Here is a 21274-nt window from a genome sequence, read left to right as displayed (position 1 = left end):
GGCATTCTTAACAAACCACCCACAACCCATTTAGTACAAACTATGTGAACCATCCCACTGTGTTAGTGTAAAGCTTTATAGCCCTAAATGGCCTGGGACAAGCATATCTAAAGGAACATCCCTCCCATACATACTTGCTCATATCCTTAGGCTATCTTCAAAGTCTGCCTCCACTGAACGAAGTTAGGCGGTGGCTACCCAAGGGCTTTCAGTTGTGGCTCCTCTCCAAGAAGGCTTACCTATCTTTTTAGCGCCAGACTAAGATCCTTCTTTTCTCCTAGGCATTTTAGAGACCCAGTTTGGGGTTTTTATGGTGTTCTTGTATATCTCTGTATCTATATATTTCTATGCTGTTTCTTGTTTTGTGCTGTATTTTATTCTTTTTAACTGTTTGTTGTCTGCCTGATGAGTATTTGTTACTGGGCAGATTAAGCGTATAATAAATAAATAGATACATACATACATATGTACGTACACAAATAATATTTATTATGTACACCTACCTTAGCCAGTGGCCATTTAAAAAACCTTATATTGAGGTTGCAATCCTAAGCAAACTTACCAGGGAGTACCACTAATGGACATTGAGACTTTCTTCTGGGTAAACTTGTCCTCTATGAATTTCTTTTTTAAAACTTATGGCACAATCCTATGCATGTTTAAACAAAAAATTGTTACAATTCACAGCATCCCTCTAGCAGCTATGCAGGCTGGGGGATGCTGGGAACTGTAGGATCCTTTTCTGTCTAAATATGCATAGGATTGCACCTTTTATGCATGACCAAATTGTTGCTAAACCAGTAATTAGATTCTGGCGATGTTTCTTTAATGCTAGCAAACTGGCAAATGTACATGCATGCATTTCAAGACATTATCTTGCTAAATATGTTTCAGGGAATTGACACAATGAAAGGGGAAAAAAAATGGCCAGAACTTTTTTTCTTTGAGAGATCACCGGCAGAAGTGTTAATATGCTCTAAAATAATTGTTGGGCAGATGTTTTCAGCTTTGATAGTGATGTGCTAAATTTTGTTTTAATGTTTTATACTTGCTTGTTAGCCACCTTGGTGGTGGTGGAGTCTTCTTTAGACAGAGGTTGTCCCAGGGGCCATAGCATACTGTGGTCCTCCCTTCTACAAAGAGGGAGGTCTGCTCCAGAAGTCCTCCTTTGACCAGTGGAAGGAAGCTCTGCCACTGTGGGTGATCCAGTGGTGGCAAGGGCAAAAAAGGGGGTGTTCTGGCAGGGTGTATCGGATGTGGATTGGGGCAGCTGTGCATCTGACTTGCCCCTAGAACAGAGGAGAAATTACGCAGAAGCTAGGAATAGTTCAACATGGTAATTTTCACAGACTATTTCTCTCCAGTGTTGTCCTTGGACATGTGCATCTATGATCTGGAAGGATATATACACTGTTTTGTGCAATTGAACTTGACAACTGCTCCCCTTCCCTTTCGCATTCTCAGGCAGACAGGCAACAAGAAGGTTTATTAAGGCCCTTATTGGACACTATAGATGGTTAATAGGCTGCATTTGGCTTGGTGAGGCATATGTTGTAGAAGCTGGTCATCTCAGAGGACAGTAGCATGTATGCTCTCAGACAACTGGAAAATATTTTTGTCCATGCATATGCACGGAGAACATAAATACCAGGTGCACGTAGACCCAGTTCACACATCATGGTGGCAATTCCTGGGTTGTTTAACCCAAGAACTGCAGGGGCAAATGGAGTGCACAAGCTGTGTGTTTGCCATTTCTGCTTTTAATTAATAAGCCAGGAACACCCCAGTTCCTGGGTTGTTTTGTGATGTGTGAAGCAACCTAGAGTTAACCCAGCAACAAACCATGGGTAATTGTTGGGTTAACTCTGTGTTGTTTAACCCATAGTTTCTGGGTTCCTATGTCACAAAACAACCCAGGAATGGGGTGTTCCTGAGTTGTTAATTAAAAGCAGAAACGACAAGTGTGCTCCACTTGTTCCTGCAATTCCTGGGTTGAATGGATGTGAACCAGGTCTGTGATTCAGTGTGGGATTAACATGAGAAGAGAATACAGTATTATTTCTGATGGTGAAAGAAAGCACTGCTTCCACTTGTGTATTTCTCCTTTACTACAGTGCCACCTAAAGGTTATGTAGTAGAAAAGCAGGAAAGGAAACACTCCTCATGTAGTGCTTGGATCTAAATTCTGTGATGAAACTGAAAGTAGATGCAGCATATTAACAGACTAGTGTAGAAAAGCTGATTGTCTTTTCAGTGCCAGGGTAAAACTTTCCTTTACTCCCAGGCATTTGACAGCATATGACGGGGTGTTTTAGTTTTTTATTAGGTCCTGGTAGTTTTATTGTCAATTGTTTTAAAGTTGTTTTTAAACTGTTTTAAATTTTAGAATGATAAAGGATTTATATCAGAGATGGGCAACCTTTTGAGCTTGGTGTGTCAAAATTTGCCAAAAAACCGAGCATAACTCGGGTGGTGTGTCACTTCGATAAAAAAACAATAATTTTGCGATATTTATAGTTTAAATAACAAAAATGTATAATTGTAATATATAACTGTATTTAATAAACCAAAAACTAATTATTTAACTTACCTGCTTAGTGACTTCTTTGTTCATCTGTCAGTCGGTTTCTTTTGTTGGTCTTGATATTATTTAACTTGTGTGGGGTGCTGTGAACTAAGATAAGTGAGGGGGAGGGGGAATTCTTTAACTAACCTGCCTATTAGTGACTTTTTTGTTGCTCAATTTCATTGGCTAAACCTTCAATTGAAGGTTGGTATTTTGTACACTTCAAGCCCAAGCAAGCGCTACTAACTTCATCTGTCAATCTGTTTCTTTTGTTGGTTTTGATATTATTTAACGCTGAGAATAAGGTCTCACAAAAGTACGTAGAGGGAAAAATTGTGAGTAAAGCCATTGCTATATTTTTCAGGGTGCTAAAAGTGTCTGGTAATCGGTTCCAGGCACTCCAAATTTCCTGTTCGTAGTGGCACTCCTCTTGATTCTCCAAGCGGCACCTTTCCAGATTCTCAAGCTTTGACCTCAAGTCGACAAACACCTGAGCCCAGATGCTGTCTTGAAATTCTGCAAGTTGCATCTCCAAATCATCAATCTGCATCCATTGGAAACCATTTAATTCCAAACTACTGTAGACTGCTACATCAGGATACTTAATTATTTTTATGGTCTGTTCTAGGCTTCTAAATTGATTAAATCTATCACTGAACTGGTCAAGTAATGAGTCTAAAACATGCTGGTACTTTATATGCAAGGGTTCCATTTCATTTTGTACAGCTGCACTGGCCTTCTCAAAATACTTGGTTACTCGAGGAAAATATTTATAAGTTTTAGTTTCTACATCTCGCTTGAAAATTTTAAGTTTACTTTCAAAAGCTTTTATGTATCCAAACATAACGTCAATACTTTTGCCAAAACCTTGTAACTTTAAGTACAGTTCATTAATATGAACAGAGAGATCTGTAAAAAATATCAGGGTGTTGACCCACTTATCATCATTGAGCTGAGAAAAGTTTCCCAGATCCTTATCCTCAAGAAATACCTTAATTTCTTCAAAGCACTCCACAAAGTGCTCAAGAACTTTGCCTCGGCTCAGCCATCTTACATTATTGTACATCAGCAGTCCACTGTAGGTGGAATCAACCTCCAGTAAAAGTGCAGAAAATTCTCGCTTGTGAAGGGGGTGAGCAGCTATTAAATTAACTATTTTTGTAACAACTGACATTAAGTCGTTTAAGTCGGTGAATCCTGCCTTGGCACATAAAACCTCCTGATGGATAATACAATGAAAAGGCACAATCGGATGTCCAATAGCTTCCGTAAACAATTTGACAAATCCGACTTTTTTCCCCACCATGTTTGGTGCCCCATCTGTCGTCACTGACACAACTTTAGAGATATCATTGCTTAGGTCACGGAATGTTTGTATAACAACCTTACATATTTCGCTTCCTGATGTACTTGTTGGCACTGATACTAACTTTATCAACTCTTCTCTCATTGTGAGACAATCAGAATATCGACCAATAATGGCCAACTGAGCATGTGATGTGACATCAGTAATTTCACCAAGAGAGATCGAAAAATATTTACAATTACTTATGTCTCTCTTTAATTGATGTTGTACGTTTGTGTTCAGTCTCATTAATTGGTCTTTTATGATATTTCTACTGAGTGGTAACTCAGATATTCTCTTAATAATTGCATCTTTATTCTGCATATCGTGAAATAGAACTGGTGCACATCTTAGGAGAGTTTCTTTAATAAATTCTCCCTCACTGAGTGCTTTTCCATGCTGAGCTATGGAGTGAGCAATGCTCAAACTTGCAGATGTTAAATTTGTAGAGCCTTTTATAAATTTAAGGATGGAATTAGATTGGCTCTTATAAAGGTGTAGCTGCCTGGAAATGTATTCCTTCCTTTCATCCTCACTTTTTTTCAAGAGCTGGGAATGATTAGTTTCAAAATGTCTATTTATATTCCACGTTCTGCTTACTACCGTTTCAGTACATAGAACGCAAAATGATCTGCCATTTTTTTCTGTAATGCCATACATCTCGGTCCATGTCTCTTGAAAGGGTTGGCTACTGCTACTACCACTTCCTTTACTTAACCTTGGTTTTTTATTTTTTGGGTTCTCCATCAGGAGGGCAGTGACAGAAGATAGAATTATAGATAGCCTGTTAGCCCTGCAGGCAATTAGGGGTTAACTAGCCTAACTGACCACAAGATGGCACATGTAACTGTCTTTTAGGAAAGGGCAGGGTTAATAAGCAGAAATAGGGGTCAATAAGGATGCACAACAGTAATAGTGGTGAAATGGAGTCTGCACTATGCTGCAAAATGGCGTTCCTTATATAAATTAAGATGGCTGCTGCTATTTCTAATGGCGGGTACCAGCACCCATAGCACAGGCCCTCGCCTCTCCCAGCCTCCCCCTCACTTATCTCAGTAATGATGGTCAATTAGAAATCCACGACACCCCAGAACAGTAGATTGGATGATGGTTGCTGTGGTTATGTGGTTGCTGGTAATGGCGATCACAGGGCCCCCAGAGATGCGTCCCCTGCGGCATTCCACTGCTCCCTGCTCCGCTGGCCGGAAGTGAGGTCAAAGATCCCCTAACAGCCTAACCGGAAGTCCCAGAACTAGACGCTCTGTGCCGGAGTTCTGTTGTTTTGGCCTACAGACCTCCGGCACAGAGTGTCTACGCTACACTACAGCAAATGTTTCATCCTCGGCTACTGCACCTGGCTGTGCAGTAGCCGAGGATGAAACATCCTTCTCGGCATGCAGCCCCATACTTCTCAGCATGCGGCCCCATACTTCTCAGCATGCGGCCCCATACTTCTCTGTATGCGACCGCATGCGGCCGCATGTCATCGAAAATGGCTATGCGTGTCAGTGCTGACACGCGTGTCATAGGTTCGCCATCACGGGCTTATATTATGCTTTATCATGCTGTGAACTGCCCAGAGAGCTTTGGTTGTTGGGCAATATAAAAAGGCAATACATGAATTAATGAATGTTATAGACAAGTATTTAGCAGTGTAAAGTGCTTGGTTTCTGTCAAGTATTGCATTACACAGATATATTTTTTTCTGCTCAGTTGCTAACCATGGCTTGATTTGAAGTTGGAGAATTTAAAAAAAGAATGTTTTAGGGCTTATTCAGGCTGTTCGTTAGAGAAATCAATACCACAGTGCAGACATGTTCTGCAGAATAGTGGTTACTGCCAGGTTTATATCTTTGCATTTATTAGAAGGTTACAGGAATTATGGGTAACATGAGGTCATGCATGGCACTTTACAAATCAAAGGTCACTGTTAACAGGTTTCAAATAACTGTACAGACACATGAGGAGGATACAGTGATATAGACACAAGTAGCTCTCTAACATTGGTTCATCCTAGGGATTGCTCTTTACAGCATATCCAAATGCTGCATTCCACTGATGGAAAGGTTGCTATGGGAAGAAAACTGCTTTAGTTTCTCATAAGGTGAAAGAGGGTTAAGAGGAAACACCAGTGTGAAGCTGCACCCTAACAATCTGGGGACAAGAAAGCCGGTTTCATGACTGTAGCCTTGCAGAACAAGATACCTTAAATAAATAAACATGCAGTGGGTTGAGCACTGGAGAAAACTGTAGCGAGAGGAAAACTTACAACATAATGGTGTGTTGTTTTAATGATTTCACAAAGGAGAGTCCAATGTGATGACCTAGTGCATTTAATGGTAAGGCCACAATATCACAGTTGACGAGGACTTTAAGCATTCTGCTGTATAGCTTTTCGTCTTGGCTTTTTTTAAAAGTGGATTTTTAAAAAAATACCTGAAGTGTATCTCATTATAGTCCCTTCTTTTTTAAGAGCTTAACATATTGCTTAATACAACAGTTGGAACAGCAAAGGAGGATCATTCACAAGGAAATTAGGTTTGCGAAATGATGTTCACAATAGACTTTTAAACATGTTACAAACGCACGAAACCAAACTCTACATGGCTAGTCTGAAAAGAGGCTGGCAAAGGATTTTCTCAAGTTTCGGATGGTTTCAGCTTTTGCTTCATCCTCGTTCACAGATGATCGAAAGAAGGGCGACTCCGTGAAGTTGAAGGCATTGGTCAGAGACTGGGATTTGCTACAAGATAAAAACAAAAACAAAATCCACACTAATGTTAGCATATTTGAAGCTTCCAAACAAATACTGTTATCCTGTTGATTACAGGTGAAGCCATCCTTCAGAATTCCATTTATAATTTCATATAATGGGAGCAGGAGATATGGGCCATGCCCCCTGTATCTCCTTTTCTGAACAGATAGATGGTCATCATTGCTAGCTTTGATATCAATGATGACATGTTTTGGGCAGAGACCATCTGGACTCAAAGTTGACCAGACAGATCTTCTCTTCAGCAGTGTAGGCATAGTGTTGGACTACGCACAGAATGTAACATGGGGAAACCTCTCTGAAATTCACATGAACTGCATTGTGCATCAGAGTACACATTACATCAGAGTGCTGATTAAATTCTGGACTACAGAACATTAAGAGTGCTGAGGTCCCATTGAAATTACTTGTAGCTTAATCCTAATAGGAAATAAATCTCACTGGTTTCAGTGAGATTTCATCTCTGGTAAATAATCCAAAAGATTTACCAAACTAAAGTGCAATCCTTAGATATCTGCTCAGAAGTAAGTCCTGCTGTTGTCAACAGGATTTACTTCCTAGTAAATGTATTAGGATTACAGCCTTAAATATACTTAGCTTTCCATGGATTGTACCCAAAGGGTGTAATACTGGTGAATATCAAATAGTTCTTGAATGTTACAATTCCAGATGGCACCTCAGAATAAATACATTCAATTTACCTCTGTAATACTCAAGCCACTTTCCCTGGAATAATAATTCTCAATTTACTAGGACTGGACTGAATGCAAGTAAGCAGATTGTGTGGATAGTAACAAATACTGTTCTGCCTGATTTATCCCATACAATCTAACACTGGTAGAAGGAAAAAGCTGTGAGGTTGCCACATTATGTGGCTTGTGTTAACTATACTATGCCTCAGCATGAGGTAGCGATTCATAGCTAGCGTGCTTTGAACACACACCTTTTGTCCAAAACCAGATCAAGCAGTGCTGCCTGTGTGTGTTCAGTCTTTCCTTCCCATTGTACCTGTGTTTAATATTCACTGAAAGGAGGGGGTGGAAAGCCAAAACAGGACTTCACTTGATTAGGAACTCAAAAATAAATGGCCTAATTAAATATTTATTCACAGGCTAATAACCTGCACACACATGTTAAGCCAAAGCACATGGTGAGAATGGAAGGCACAGAAATGCCAAATAGACAGAGTACAGTTAATCCCATTGGCAACTGGGTTTGCTTTTTTGTTTTAGTTTTTTGGAAATTGGAGTATGACTTGGAATAAGCCTGTTACTTCCCTTCAGGAAGGCTTAATGGCACCCCACATGGATATAGTTCTCACGTGTTAAGGAATGACCTCAAGATGTGCCATGCCAGGAAGTCAATTGTTAGGATGGGACATGCTGATCCCAGTTGAGAGGGCAACATCCCTAGCCGTGATACTGTCCTTTCCAGGAATATTACTCTAGCACTGCAGGCAGATAACACTGGCTGAGTCATTTTTTAGGACTAGGATGTAAGCAGAGACTTTTTAAAAAGTTGTATTTAAATAATGGAAGATCTCATCTCATCTAAGAACACAGGTATGGAGAAATAGGGAAATGAAAAGTTTCTAGGCCAATGTTCTAGTTTAACTAACAATGAAAGTTTAACTTTCATGTGATTTTATAGCCATTCTTTTGAAGTTAGAGAAGTCCTTGAGTTGGATCCAGAATTGTCTTTCCGCCAGCAGAAGGATGTCACTGTCATAATGGAAATTCTGCCTTCTCACCTCTCCCCTGAACCCCCCCATGCCCCCTTCACATCTTCTCCTGAGGGTCCCCCAGCCTTCCACTGGTGGAAGGATGATTCTGGATCAAAGCCTTTTAAATTGAATGAATTTTATTGAGATCGATCATCTTGAGGCAAGCTAATCATGAAACAGAGATTTGGGAAATAATATTCATTTGGATGTGTGTGGATGGGGTGACTCTTGTGATTTAGGACTGCAGTAGGAGAAAATGCATGGCTTGGAGTGAAGGTGTTACAGTGTGGTTGGGCTTCACAATGTGTTCACAACGGGAACAACTTCACTAGTGAGAGGTGGAAGCAAGGAATCCAGCTTGATGTTAGTTACACATGGCTGTCTGTACTCTATGTATGAGTAATGTGTTCAAGCTAAACTTGGCCAAAGAATATGTTTTCCTGGGAATCTAAGATGAGCACATTTGAAACAGAAATGTAGGGTTATATCACTTGAAAGCTCAGAAGTCAGTTTCTAGTGCTCTGGGATGGCTTATGGTACCCTCCAGTTTATCTGATTTTCCTTTCCCCAAACGCGTCACAGATCATATTTCCTCCCTTTCTGTTATTACCCATCTACAGCCATGCTTTAAAATTATTAATTCCATAAAAATCAAAGCCTGTAACTAGAATAAATTATACTTAACTTATTCCAAGTGCAGAATATGGGTTCCACTAATGATGGATTTTGGTTCATTGCATGCAGTAATGGAATGTATTATTTGTGTAATACATGTGGATATACCTGCACATCGCCTTCGAAGAAACAATTTGGCAAGAAAAAACATCCCATGGGCTTTCCATTCAGCCTTTTAAACTGAAAAATTGCTGTTGTCTGAGTGGCTGCAAGGTTAAAAGTTTAAGCAGATAAGGCTTCCTCCCCGCCCCCCAGCAGCTGTCTTACAAACAGCACATCCACACATGAGTCAATGCCTTTTGGGGTGGTGGGGAGATACAGAGGATGACACATTCTCAAATTTGGCCTCATATGAGCAGAAATCTGCATGTATTGCGGGAAATGTTGCTTTTTCAGCAAATCACTGTCTTCTCATTGGAAAAGTTCCTATTGCAGGTCATACAGATGCAAAGCTGTTACAAAGGTAACCCCCCAAAACCTCTTTTCCCCCACAATACAGGGGATGTTTACAGGTTGCATTCAAACCTCTCTGGCAAAGTGAAGCAATACAAAACAAGTGTGGAGAATTTTGTTTTAAAAAGGCCTTACTTCAGCTGGGGATGTGACTGAGGCTTCTGTGATGGAGCTGGTGAGGGCTCTGTCTCCATGCCTGCTGCTGGCTGGGCACGTGAAGGACCCAGGGCCTGGGCGCGTGATTGCTGAGTTGCAGGGCCAGGTGGACGTGGAGGCAGGGAAGTGGAGGGCTTTGTTGGCTGCCCCGGAAGGAACACGCGCTGGGGTTGCAATGGCTCCTGGCTTTGTGATTGCATTCCTTGGGGTTGCACAGGGCCCCCTAGGTTCAGTACAAGAAAAACTTCATAATGTATCAGCAATTTTGTACTCACTCTTATATCCAACACTTTAAAATATAAACCTGTAACCAATAAAGTTCGGTGTCGTTAGGCTGCTACCTTTTTGCAGTCATTATCATTCGCCACCATGCTGCATAACTGGAATGCTTGCGAACCTCCACATCACTACTGAGGTGGTTTAAGAGAAGGTATTACTTTGGCAGTCATGTCTCTTTTTTCGTTGAGGTCAACAGGATAATAACTATCTAGACCACGCTACGTTAATTACAGCATTTCTCTGTTTCCCTTCTAAGCTTCCTGATAAGCAAGAAATATATCCCAAGTTGCCCTATTCAAACTGAATGTAATGGGAGTTTCAACTAGGAAGAGCCAGGTTATTAGGGCAGTGCGTATAGTAATATGCACCAAGGCGTAGGACAATTACCAGCCCAAGTGAATTATCTTCCTGCTAAACTTCAAGCACTGGGTGGGCGGGGGTGGCGGCGGCTGTTTTTTGGTTTATTTGTCTTTAAGAGTACAATCCTGTGGAGGTTGAGACAGAGAAAAGTCCTACAACTTCCAGCATGCCCCCGCGAGCCATGCTGTAGGACTTTTTTCTAAACCTCCATAGGACTGTGTCCTTCATGACATACAGAAGTGCATATACCTGCAGTGGCTATGCAGTGAGCCCTCAGTAGCGACGTTGGAAAACGTGAAGCATGTACCGCTTGAGTTACTCACCAGTGGAGGCTGGTGGCTCCGATGTCAGTGGAGCGGTGAATCTGCTCCAGATTTCAATCAAACCTCTAAAGGAGCTTCACACCTTGGATAGTTCCTTTCTAACCGATACCTGGAGCAGATTCACTGCCCCACTGACATCGGAGCAACCAGCCTCCACTGCTACCCACTGTGTGATTATCAGAGAACAAACATATTCAGACCTTGCAACATCAACTCAGGGCAGCTCCATATTTTAGTAAACTAACTGATATTTAGCTAACCGAGGCTGAACTGCAGACATTTGACATTACCTTGAGTGCATGTCTTAGGCTGATGTCTGCATGCCTTTTATAAAGCTACTTAGGCAGTAGATTTTTCAGTACAGCTGAATCTGCATCCCTGGACTTCTTGGACTGGAGCCAATTTAGTCCCAGTGGAACTTAGGGTCCAACAGTTGGATCCAAAGTAGTTGAATTTAAATGGATTTATACCTTGCCCTTAAGATGCATTTTGCCAACAAATGAACGCTTAGGATAATTTGTGTGCACTGTTCTACCACTGCATAGCATTACACCAGCACTGGCATTATGAAATTCCTTGGTCAAGATCCAAAGTATCATGCATTTAGTTCCATGAGCCCAAGGGGACTTTCGACTTTGTTTTTTCTTGAACATCACCCTGCTCAATGGCAAAAGAAGTTTGTGATATGATGTGAAAAAAGTCAAACATTCCACTGGGCTAGTGCAAGCCCCTCATATGCACCTCATTGATTATTTGAATACCAGCTCTTGCAAGGGCTTCCCCATTCACTTCAGGTAGGGATGGGGGAACAAGCTCTGTGCATGTAAAAAAGTGCATGCAAAGAACTGACCTCTCCAGTGAAGTGATGGGGGAAAACACTCATGGAGAAGTTCCGTGTGTGCCTCAGAGTGCACACCATGCTCTGGCCTGGGAAGAGGGACAAACCAATGTTTGCACATTGCAGACATCAAGGGGTAAGACACTTCTCCACAAATGAAACAGTGCCTTTCTTCTGAGTACAGTCTCAGATGGAAAGGAAATACCTTTATTGTACAAATCATGAGACAGGTTTGTGCAACACACTCAGATGTGATATTTTCTAACTGAAAAATGAACTTATAACACATTCATTCAGCACATCAGTTGTGCTTTATCTTGTATGTAATGTCCACATGTTGTTTCACCTATGAAGAATAGAAGGCCTATGAAGAATTAACAGTTCTTGAAAAATGTTTTCTCCTCTCATACCATATGGCCCAAATAGCACCTCTGCATGAAGGCCAAATAGAGAGTGGACCTTTTAGTTGATTTAGAAAATCAGTGAAGCAGGATTATACAACTGAGCCTGAGGCAGCCTTGATATTCTGCTTCCAACAATGTGAAGATATTGAAGTACATAACATAGAAATTATAACTTTTAAAGGAAATTCCTCTGCGAGACTACTTTTATATTCTTCTTCATGCAACATGGCATGTAAAGGGAACGTGTGTGGAAGAGGAATCAGGATCATGTATGCTGGTCCTGCCTCAAAGTTAAGTGTGTTCATTAGAGATTGTGAACAGATGCTACATGGGTTCAAACTGTAGATATGATCCAGGACTCTGCAAAAGTTTCTATGCACATAGGTCTGCTCACAAGCTTTACTGAATGTGTATTGGTCACAGGTGGAATTAGCAGGTGTGATCACCCGCACCCCCACCCCCTGTTCCTTATAATTGCCATGCTGCATAAATTAGGGCTGGTGTGTTCATCTAAAGTCAGTCCAGCATGTAGAGGTTTTATTTTCAATAGCCTGAGAGGTTTTGAATTTGGGCTGTTTTCGCGAAGACGTTCTGTTCTGCATCCTACTAAAACAAGCATTCTTTAGTCGCTTAGCTTTTCTTTGCTGAGCTTAAAAGATTTTCCCCCATTTGGGTATAGAGGCTTATATGCCAGAAACTATACACTGAAGACAGATGTAACTTTTTTTATTGCACATTAAGCTGTACAAGGTATTTCACAAAATATATACTTCAGTCACACTTCAGCGTTTGCTTACTTTCTTGCAGCTGGTTTGGTACAAAAAGGCAACAATAATAATAATAATTTTAAAAGCTTTTACCAAAAAAAAAAAAGCAAAACACACACGCACACCAACCCCTTGGACATTAATCCTATACTGTAAAATATCAGTTCCCAATTTCCCACAATATTGCACCTAAGCATGCTACCATGCAGAGAGACATTTCGGCTTGCTTCTTATTTGTGGTAGGCAGTAACTGGTGTGTGCCCTTCTAAGACCTTTTGCATTAAACATACTGAAGTCCTCCTGGAATGCAAGTCTTTTCTCTGTAGTCTGCGCACCACACACACACACACACACGCAGAGCCCATAAACAATGCACAAAAGCATCTGTGAATACTCGGACTGCTACATGCAAAAGAACAATCATGGCTTGATATTAATGGCTCACTTCTTCACCCCAGAGTAGGGTGCTGTTTTAGTTCATTTGGATTGAGATTTGGAGGTGAGAAGGGGGTGAACCTGTTGGCAACGGGGATTCACTCATTCTACACAACCAAAATAATCGGTGTTGCTATCAAGAGACCATTAATTGGAAATAATGATCACAAAAGCAGAATGTTCTTATTATAACAGACCAAAAAAGGGCAGGAAACTGTGACATGCCCAACAAGCACTGAAATTGCCATTAAAAGCATCTTGCAATTCTCAGCTCATCAGCCTGAATTTTAAAAAAAAGACCACTTAGTAACTGACCTAAACTTTTTGTTGGCAGTGTTCGCAAGGAAAATAAAACCAGACCTTGGAATGATTTCACAAGAAAACAGACTTGTTTGTATTAACCTATGGACTACTATTTACCTTAGTATTAGACTTGAATTGACAAAATACAATTCCTTCCCTTGCTCACAGCTAGTTCTGCGGTATGCTTGAGTTGTGCATCTAAATGGTTACAGGCTAGATTTTCTGCAACGATTTAACTGCCTGCCTAGATATTGCTTGTAAGATTATGCACATAGCCATTGGTTATGTGACAGTCATAAGCAATTATGGCTATAAGAAAGTTTGGCAAAAGTAAAACCCCTTGGTCACCTTGCTTTATTATTTACACATACTTGAGTCACAAGTATAACCTTATAAGCCTAAGCCCTTTTACATTCCTTCATATACTCTGTTGCTTATGCTCAAAATGATAGATCAGTTCATAGTTGCATTGTCTTTTATCTAAATTGCTTGGCCATAACCTAGCCACATGTTGAATCCATGAACTTCATTTTTTTTTAAAGCCCCAACACAGCATAGTGGCTAGCCCAATATTTGGAAAGAAGATTATTAATCATGCAAGGCTTTTAATGGCCTTGTTGACTTTTTCTATCAAACAGCTGTTGCTTACCTGAATTATGTAGATAAGGAATTTCTGGTAAACACTTGCTTTAGTTTTGTACAAGACCACATGGCTACTTTATAACCACCAAAGAAACTCTCTAATTGAACTTAAATACATTCAGTACCCTCACATTTTGATCAATATTGCACATAGGTGGCCCATTTTTATAGCACTGAGGCTAATAATTTAAGCAGATTTAAAAAAAAAAAGAAAAAAAAAGTCTGCATTGAAAATACAGGATATTTATGTATACCTGGAAATAATTCTTTCATATCTCATAGGAAACAAACTAAAATAAAACACTAGTCTTTTGTCTTACCTGTAAGTATGAACTCAAAACTTAATAATCTCTATAAAATTATATTTTAAAAAGATGCCTCATTCAGCATACTATTAAATGAGACTTTAAAAATATCAGAATCACCTTTCTACATTAATCATGCACATTTAAAAAAACAAACAAATATAACACACATACTCACAGAGTTAAGCAAAAGTATTTAAATCTCAACTTGGGTTGGTTAGTCTTTTTACCCCACAATATAGAATACTTCAAAAAAATACTGGCTAACCATCCATAATATACAGTCGCACTGACTTGGTAGAGGCACAATTCTTGTACACTGTTGACAACAGCCCTGAATCACAAGTTATACAGAGAAACGTAAGTAAGCATTACAACACAAACATGAACAGATAAACAACCAGACAGTATAGTTGACACTGCATAGAAAAAACACAGTCCAGGTCAGCACTGAAACAATGCAAAAACTGCACAAAACGGGTATTGTTTGATTCCTTTCTTTCTCTTTGTTTTTTTTTGTTTTTGGCTTTAACCCCTGCTTTTAATATCAATAATTTAAGTAGCCTGGACTTGTTTTGGTCCTACTGCAACGCCATTACAATCGAGAATGTACTGTAAACAACCTTGAGGAGGTGGTCGCTGGGGTGGGACTTTGTTTGGTTCTGGCTCCTTCAGTGATCCACTCTGCAAAAATAGAAACGAAACAGAAAAAATCAAAACAGAAGAGAGGTTAAAAGAAGTGGGCTACAACAGGAGTGAAGGCTAGGAGATTGTCCTTCTTGTCATTAGAAGCCTCTTTTTCAACCTTACGAGCCTCTTATGAGGTAAAAGCCATCTCTGAAGGCCAAGGTAGATGTGATGCTAAATGCTTCATTAGGAACCATGCCCAGCTGCAGAGAACCCTGGTTTTCATTGGAACTGTAGCATACGGGGAGGTGAGGTTTAACCTTTTCTTCCCCTGACTGACATTGAACCACCCTGCATGGTTGTTATTCCCAGAAAAATAAAATGGGCTCACAACAGTGCAGGGGAGGAAAGGGTTAAATCTACCATCCCTGCCTATTGCAGTCCTTATGAAAATCACCCCCCTCCTCCCGCTACCAATTAAGGCCAAAAACTGACTTGGTTCCATTTAAGGTCAAGTCTAGTTTGGCCCTGTGACATGCATCACATTTGCTTGGGACTTCTATTTGGGTCTGCACAACTTCGGACCCACCAAGCTGAATTCAGTTCAGCAGCCAGGCCAGCAACAAAAACAGGAGATTTATTAAGCCCTCGAAAGTCTGTCATATATAGTTGGGGGACAACATTCAGTTTGATGGCAAATACAGTACTCAAAATTAAATGCTTTTTGCCCTGGCTGTCCATGCCGAATATGATGTCTTTCACAAAGGGCACATGGTGAAATGTTCTTTAGAATATAGGAAATAAATAATTAGCAAGGCAGCCTCCCTTTCAAGGTGTGTAGAATCTGTTTTTATTTGGCCAGAGAGAGAGAGAGAGAGAACCCAAAGGCAGGACATGGCTGTGTATAACATATACTCTAGGGAGTTTGGGGGAAGTTCAGATGTAATGTTTCTCAAAGTACACTATGCAAATTTGCTACACACTTGATTTAGGAAAAATCAAACACATAAATTGTCACCTGTCAGGAATAAAAGCTGCAGAATGCTTTTCTAAAGAGAAACAGAAATTAATGTGTATGCTTATAACAATTATTGGCTTATTTCTTCTTATCTGTATTTGGAAGAAAATAAATAAGGGGGTCAAACTAGATGCAACGCCATCCATACAATTAGCAGTTGCAAGATTGGCTTTTAAAAAAGTAAATAGCTAGTGCAGGGGGTCTGGTCTGGATTGGGATCCAAGTGTGTGTGTGTGTGTGTGGGGGGTAGGATGCCTTTGTCCTCTGCTATGGTCCTGATCTGGATTGCTCCCTCACACCTGCTATTTGCATTGGGAGAAAACTCCCATTTGAGAGAATGGGAGCGCCCCCACCCCCACCCCCAGTATCTGTCATTCCTATGAACAGACATATTGTGCAAGTGATGTCTAAGAAGCAACCCTCAGACCAATAAAAAAACTGCCGAGAAGGGACCAGAATATTTGTAAGATCTACTCCAGACTGGAACAATCAGTGGCAACAAGGGGGGAACCTGCCACTTTTCTCTGGCAAACGAGCTCCTATGTGTCCTTCTAGTCCTTGTTGCTATATCTCCCATTCAACTGGCATAAAGGGGATTTTGCCTATTCTGACCTGGGGCTTGACAGAGGGCTCCTTCACACTGGGCTTTTATCCTGCGATTGAGATGGCTCCTTCACAGAAGTTTGTGGGCTCTTTACATGACATCGTGACCCTTCTGTGACCCTCCAGGGCATCTCCTGCACTAAATGCCCTTTGTTCCGTTTTTAAATAGAGCGAAGATAATGAGCTATCAAATTACCCCGTTGTGTGTTCCTCCGTGACAAGAGTTAAAGTGGCAAGGAGAGGAAGGAGATCAATGCAAGATAATGAAAGACTCAGATACGGGGAGAAGGAGGGGGGAAGGGAGCGCGTGTGAAGGCAGTCAGTTGTGGTCCTGCATTTAAAATGGAAGCAGAAAGCCCCATTTTAGATGCAGGATTTTAGGCTGGTGTAGAAATGCCCACAATCTCCTCTGTCATCTGTTTAGGTGGGCAGACGTTATGAACATGAGTGTTATGCATGGGACTGAGGAAAACTGATATGTTGTTGGATACAGAGTTATTTGAATTTGCCAGGAAGGGGACAACTAAGGGACTCAATAAATTCCTCAAATGTTCTTGGGTGTGATGAATACTCCCCATGTTTAAAATCTTTACCAAGCCAACAGATCTACAATCCAAGCTTAATATAGTTCATCTCAAAGGAAATGCCTTTGCCTTAAATTAGGCTTCCCAGTATGCTAGCTCATACTTCCTGTTCGTTGCATTTCCTCAAATACATGCTTTGTTTAAGCATTTTGGAACCTTAGTAGCCCTTGCACACTTTCCTACGGATGCACTTGTGGCTGGCTAATCAGTGACTTCAGTTCCCCGCTTGTATCAGACACAGAGCCCTTCTTTACCAAACATCCATCAGAACTTGAAGACACCTCAGGCCAATCACACACCGACTTCACCCACGCTGCCTGACTAGGCTGAACCAAAAGAAATGAATCAGTATGACATGTTCTAAGGGGGCTAGCTTTTACTCAAAGGGTTTTGATTTTTTTTCAAGGAGATGAAAAATTTCCCTTGCAAGTATATGTCTATCAGACAGAGCAAACAAGCCTTAAATAGCAAAAGAATTTTGAAAGCCAGATTTTTAAAATCTTAAAAATCATTCAGCCAAGGCTTCTAAGGAAAGGTAGTATTCTCAGAAAACCACACATCCATCCGACGTTTCAGTGACCTGTATACTATGGAGATGAACTACTCTGAGGGTGCAAAGAATGGGCTTGCATGGATTACAGGTTGTTACATGGGGCAGACTCTTCCTGCTTTGCTGCCTGTCAGCCACAATCCCTGGTATAAAAGGTTCCTCCTACCTATTAGGAGCTTAGGTTGTATCTGGGGTGGCCAAAATGCTTCCAGAGAAATTGTTCTGTAGTTCAAAATTGTTCCATATCCCAGGGATAGGCAAGTCTCACTGATTTTGATTCATGAGTACTAATTGGACAAGCTGATGATTTCAAAGCCATGAAATTTCAAACCACATCCTGACATGCAGAAATGGTCACCGACTCAGAATGTTGCACGGGTGTCTAGTCAAGGGTTAAGTGCAATATTCTCAGTTTACAACTTAAAGCACTTCCCTGCTAGAACTAGCACAGGAGTGCTCCAAACATTCTTGGGATATTTTGGTGTAATATGCAATGGAAGATGCAGCAGTAGCCCTGAATACCCTAAGGGAACCAGCATGAAAGGGACAGTGCAGATTAGCCCTTAGACAAAATACCTGCTGAGATACATGCCTGCTCAACACATTCTGAAGGGGAAACAAGCTAAGAGACCTTCTAAATGTGGTGCCTGCATGCCCAGACTGACAGGAGCAAGATAATCCTCACAATTTGGCTCTAGAGGACAGCTCAGTGAATTGAGTTGAGTCAATGAAGCCTGGGAGGGTAAATTATTCTTATTAGATTCAAATGCAGCCAGCCTCTGATTAATTATGCAGTTGATATCTACTTACTCTTGACATCTGCAGAAAGTATTATAATTCTGCCCAACCTATCCCTTAAATACCAATAGCTGTAATCCTGTGCTTGAAGCTAAGTGCTGCCAGGATAATTGCAGTGACTGGAGCTGCCCATATTTTCTGTTGTGTTGCCTCATAGTCTGGTCCTGTGAGATACCATGCTGAGGCAGTGCTCACAGGGTTGAGCCTCAGGCACCTACACCGGTGTCATGGCAGGGAGGGACCAGTGAACAGGCACATGACAACATTTATGTGGGAGCCATAGAGGCCAGTGCCAATAAAGGCTTCCCAAACATCATAAGTAAGAGTGAGAAGAAAGAGTGCAGAGTTTGCTTGGACCAAAAGACAGAGGCAGACATCTCTTCGCTGCTGGCTGAGCCTTGGATTGGGCTTCAGTTAGAATGGCTGACACGCCTTATGCTAACCCATAGGATAAGAGTGTCAGAAAAGTGGTAGGCATCTCAGAGGATTCCTTAATATGGCTCTAGCTGAAGAAGCACATGAGTACCCAGTAGGGGTGCACGAAACCCACTTACCTGGTCTCGCAGCTTTTCGCGGTGGGGGGGAGGCGCTTCGCTGCTCTCCCCCCAAAGTTCAGGCCGGGGGGGAGGCTTCCCGCCTCGCCCGGCTGAAATTCAGGCTGGGGAGGAGGTGCCTCGCCTCGCCCAGCCGTGAAATTAAAAGTTAAAAAAAAAAATGCCCCCATGATAGGCTACGTGACGATTAACGTAGCCTATCACGGCTAGATCTGCAAAGTCAGCCATGATAGGCTACGTAAATCGTCACGTAGCCTATCACGGGTGACTTAAAAAAAAAAAGCGCGTACGCAAATGGCGGCCCCCATAGGGAGCCGCCATTCGCATTCCTTATTTGGTCGCTGTAGTCTACGTAAATCTTTACGTAGACTACAGTGACCAAATAAGGAACGGGAATGGCGGCTCCCTATGGGGGCCGCCATTATCCGTACGCGCTTTTTTTTAAAGTCACCCGTGATAGGCTACGTGACGATTTACGTAGCCTATCACGGCTGACTTTGCAAATCTAGCCGTGATAGGCTACGTTAATCGTCATGTAGCCTATCACGGGGGCGTTGTTTTTTTTTAGTTTTATTGGAATGGCGGCGGCGGCGGCAGCCGGTCGAAACATCGGCTGCCGCCCCCACCCCTGACGAAGACCCGACAAACCGCCGCTGGGACCCGCCGCCGGGAGGGACATTCGGCAAAGGTAAGTCCCGTCCCGGGGGGGTGGTGGTGCGGGGGGCGGGGGGGGGCGGAGAATTTCTCCCCGAAACTTGTTCGGGGGGCCGAACACGTTGGCGCTCGGCCCCCCGAAGTTTCGGGGAGAAATTCTCCGCTAACCCTAGTACCCAGTAAGCCTAAAAGGACTCTCCAGGGCTAGATCTACACTACTGCTTTATAGCAGTATTGAAGTGCACTGATAACCGTTGGGGTACATTACACATTTGTTATACTGCTTTTGTAGTGTTATATCCTGCTTTTTATTCCACATTATCCAAAATACTGCAACAAATGTCATTGTGTGTCCTACGAGGTATAAATACGCAAGAGGCATATAGCATTACCATGATGGGATCATAATGATATGACACGAGGTGTAGATCTGGCCCAGGCTAGCATCCTTTCTCTAGACTGATTCAAATATTTCAGGGAATTTAAAAAGTACACTATATTACTTCATTTCCTCTCTTCTGTTCTTAGCCTTTGGCATTCTAAGGAAAGCCCCAACCAGCCCATCTAATGGCCCTTTGTATCCCTAACTACCATGAAGGTGCTCAGATCCTTTTCTGTTGTCTTTTCTTCTGAGGATAGTTGGTTGGATCCAGGATCTGCCTTCTGCAGGAGGAAGGGACCTTCTGCTTGATGAAGGCCGCTGCTTGCGGGAAGGTCCTTTCCCCTGATTTTTGGTCCTTCCCCTCCCCACACTCCACAGCTCATCCCATTCATCAGGGTCTCCTGATTCTCTCTTTAGCATTTGCTGGGGGCTGGAGGGGGTGCCATAGGAAGGAGGGGGCAGGGAAGTCCACTCCCACCAGCGCAGTTGATTCCGCTTCAGTGTGAATCCAACTCAATAAATTCCCATAGGTCTTCTGTGCATAGAGTGAAATATATTTTATATTTTAACCATCTGTCTATTTATTTCAATGGGTACCTTCCTCTAGTATTCGTATTATGTGTAAAGGTAGATCATTGTTCCTTATTCACATCTTCCAGTCTTCTATATTCCTGTTATATTCTTGCTTAGCAGTTTCATTTTGAAGCAAAAGAACCACAACGGGATTTCATTCTGCCTTTTCCTGTGAGAGTCTTCTGGGATCGGGCACACTACATCTTGGGCACTGAGAGATTACATCTTGTCTTAAAAGGCCTCATGATTTGCATTCATCTTGCAGAGGATGCACATGAAGAAAATGCCTATTTATGAGACTGCCTTTCTGTGCTCCATGGTTTCTTATAAATGGTATAGAAGTAGATTAGAGACATTAGCCATCTTCTAGTTCTTGGGGAAATGTTTTTTCATTATTCATAAAGTGGAGCTGCAAAGCAAAGCAAAGCAAAGCAAAGCAAAGCAAAGCAAAGCAAAGCAAAGCAAAGCAAAGCAAAGCAATCTATTTATCTTGCTGCTATATAACAACATTGCCATCTGCTGGCGTATTAAGCCAACAGAATACTTGCAATTAACTGCGTCTACAATGCCTACCTCCCTTGCTT

At 41.7% G+C, this 21274-nt stretch overlaps 1 protein-coding gene across 1 annotated transcript in view; it reads right to left on the bottom strand.

The window, feature by feature from the left end:
- Positions 1–5732: 5732 nt before the first annotated feature.
- SYN2 (synapsin II) overlaps positions 5733–21274 on the bottom strand; it is a 323398-nt gene continuing 307856 nt past the window's right edge. Inside the window, exons 11-13 of the mRNA XM_084832467.1 lie at positions 14971–15031; positions 9671–9914; positions 5733–6654 (exon numbers count right to left, since the gene is read on the bottom strand). Of these exons, the coding sequence (XP_084688593.1) occupies positions 6519–6654; positions 9671–9914; positions 14971–15031 (441 nt within the window). The 3' untranslated portion in view covers positions 5733–6518. The remainder of the gene's footprint in view (positions 6655–9670; positions 9915–14970; positions 15032–21274) is intronic.

Source organism: Heloderma suspectum, chromosome 2 (assembly GCF_057233095.1).
Source record: "Heloderma suspectum isolate Gila_16-S chromosome 2, 16-S_ref, whole genome shotgun sequence".
NCBI classification, from domain to species: domain Eukaryota; kingdom Metazoa; phylum Chordata; class Lepidosauria; order Squamata; family Helodermatidae; genus Heloderma; species Heloderma suspectum.
Note: the sequence above shows the minus strand (reverse complement) of the source record. Positions and strands in the feature narration are given on the sequence as shown.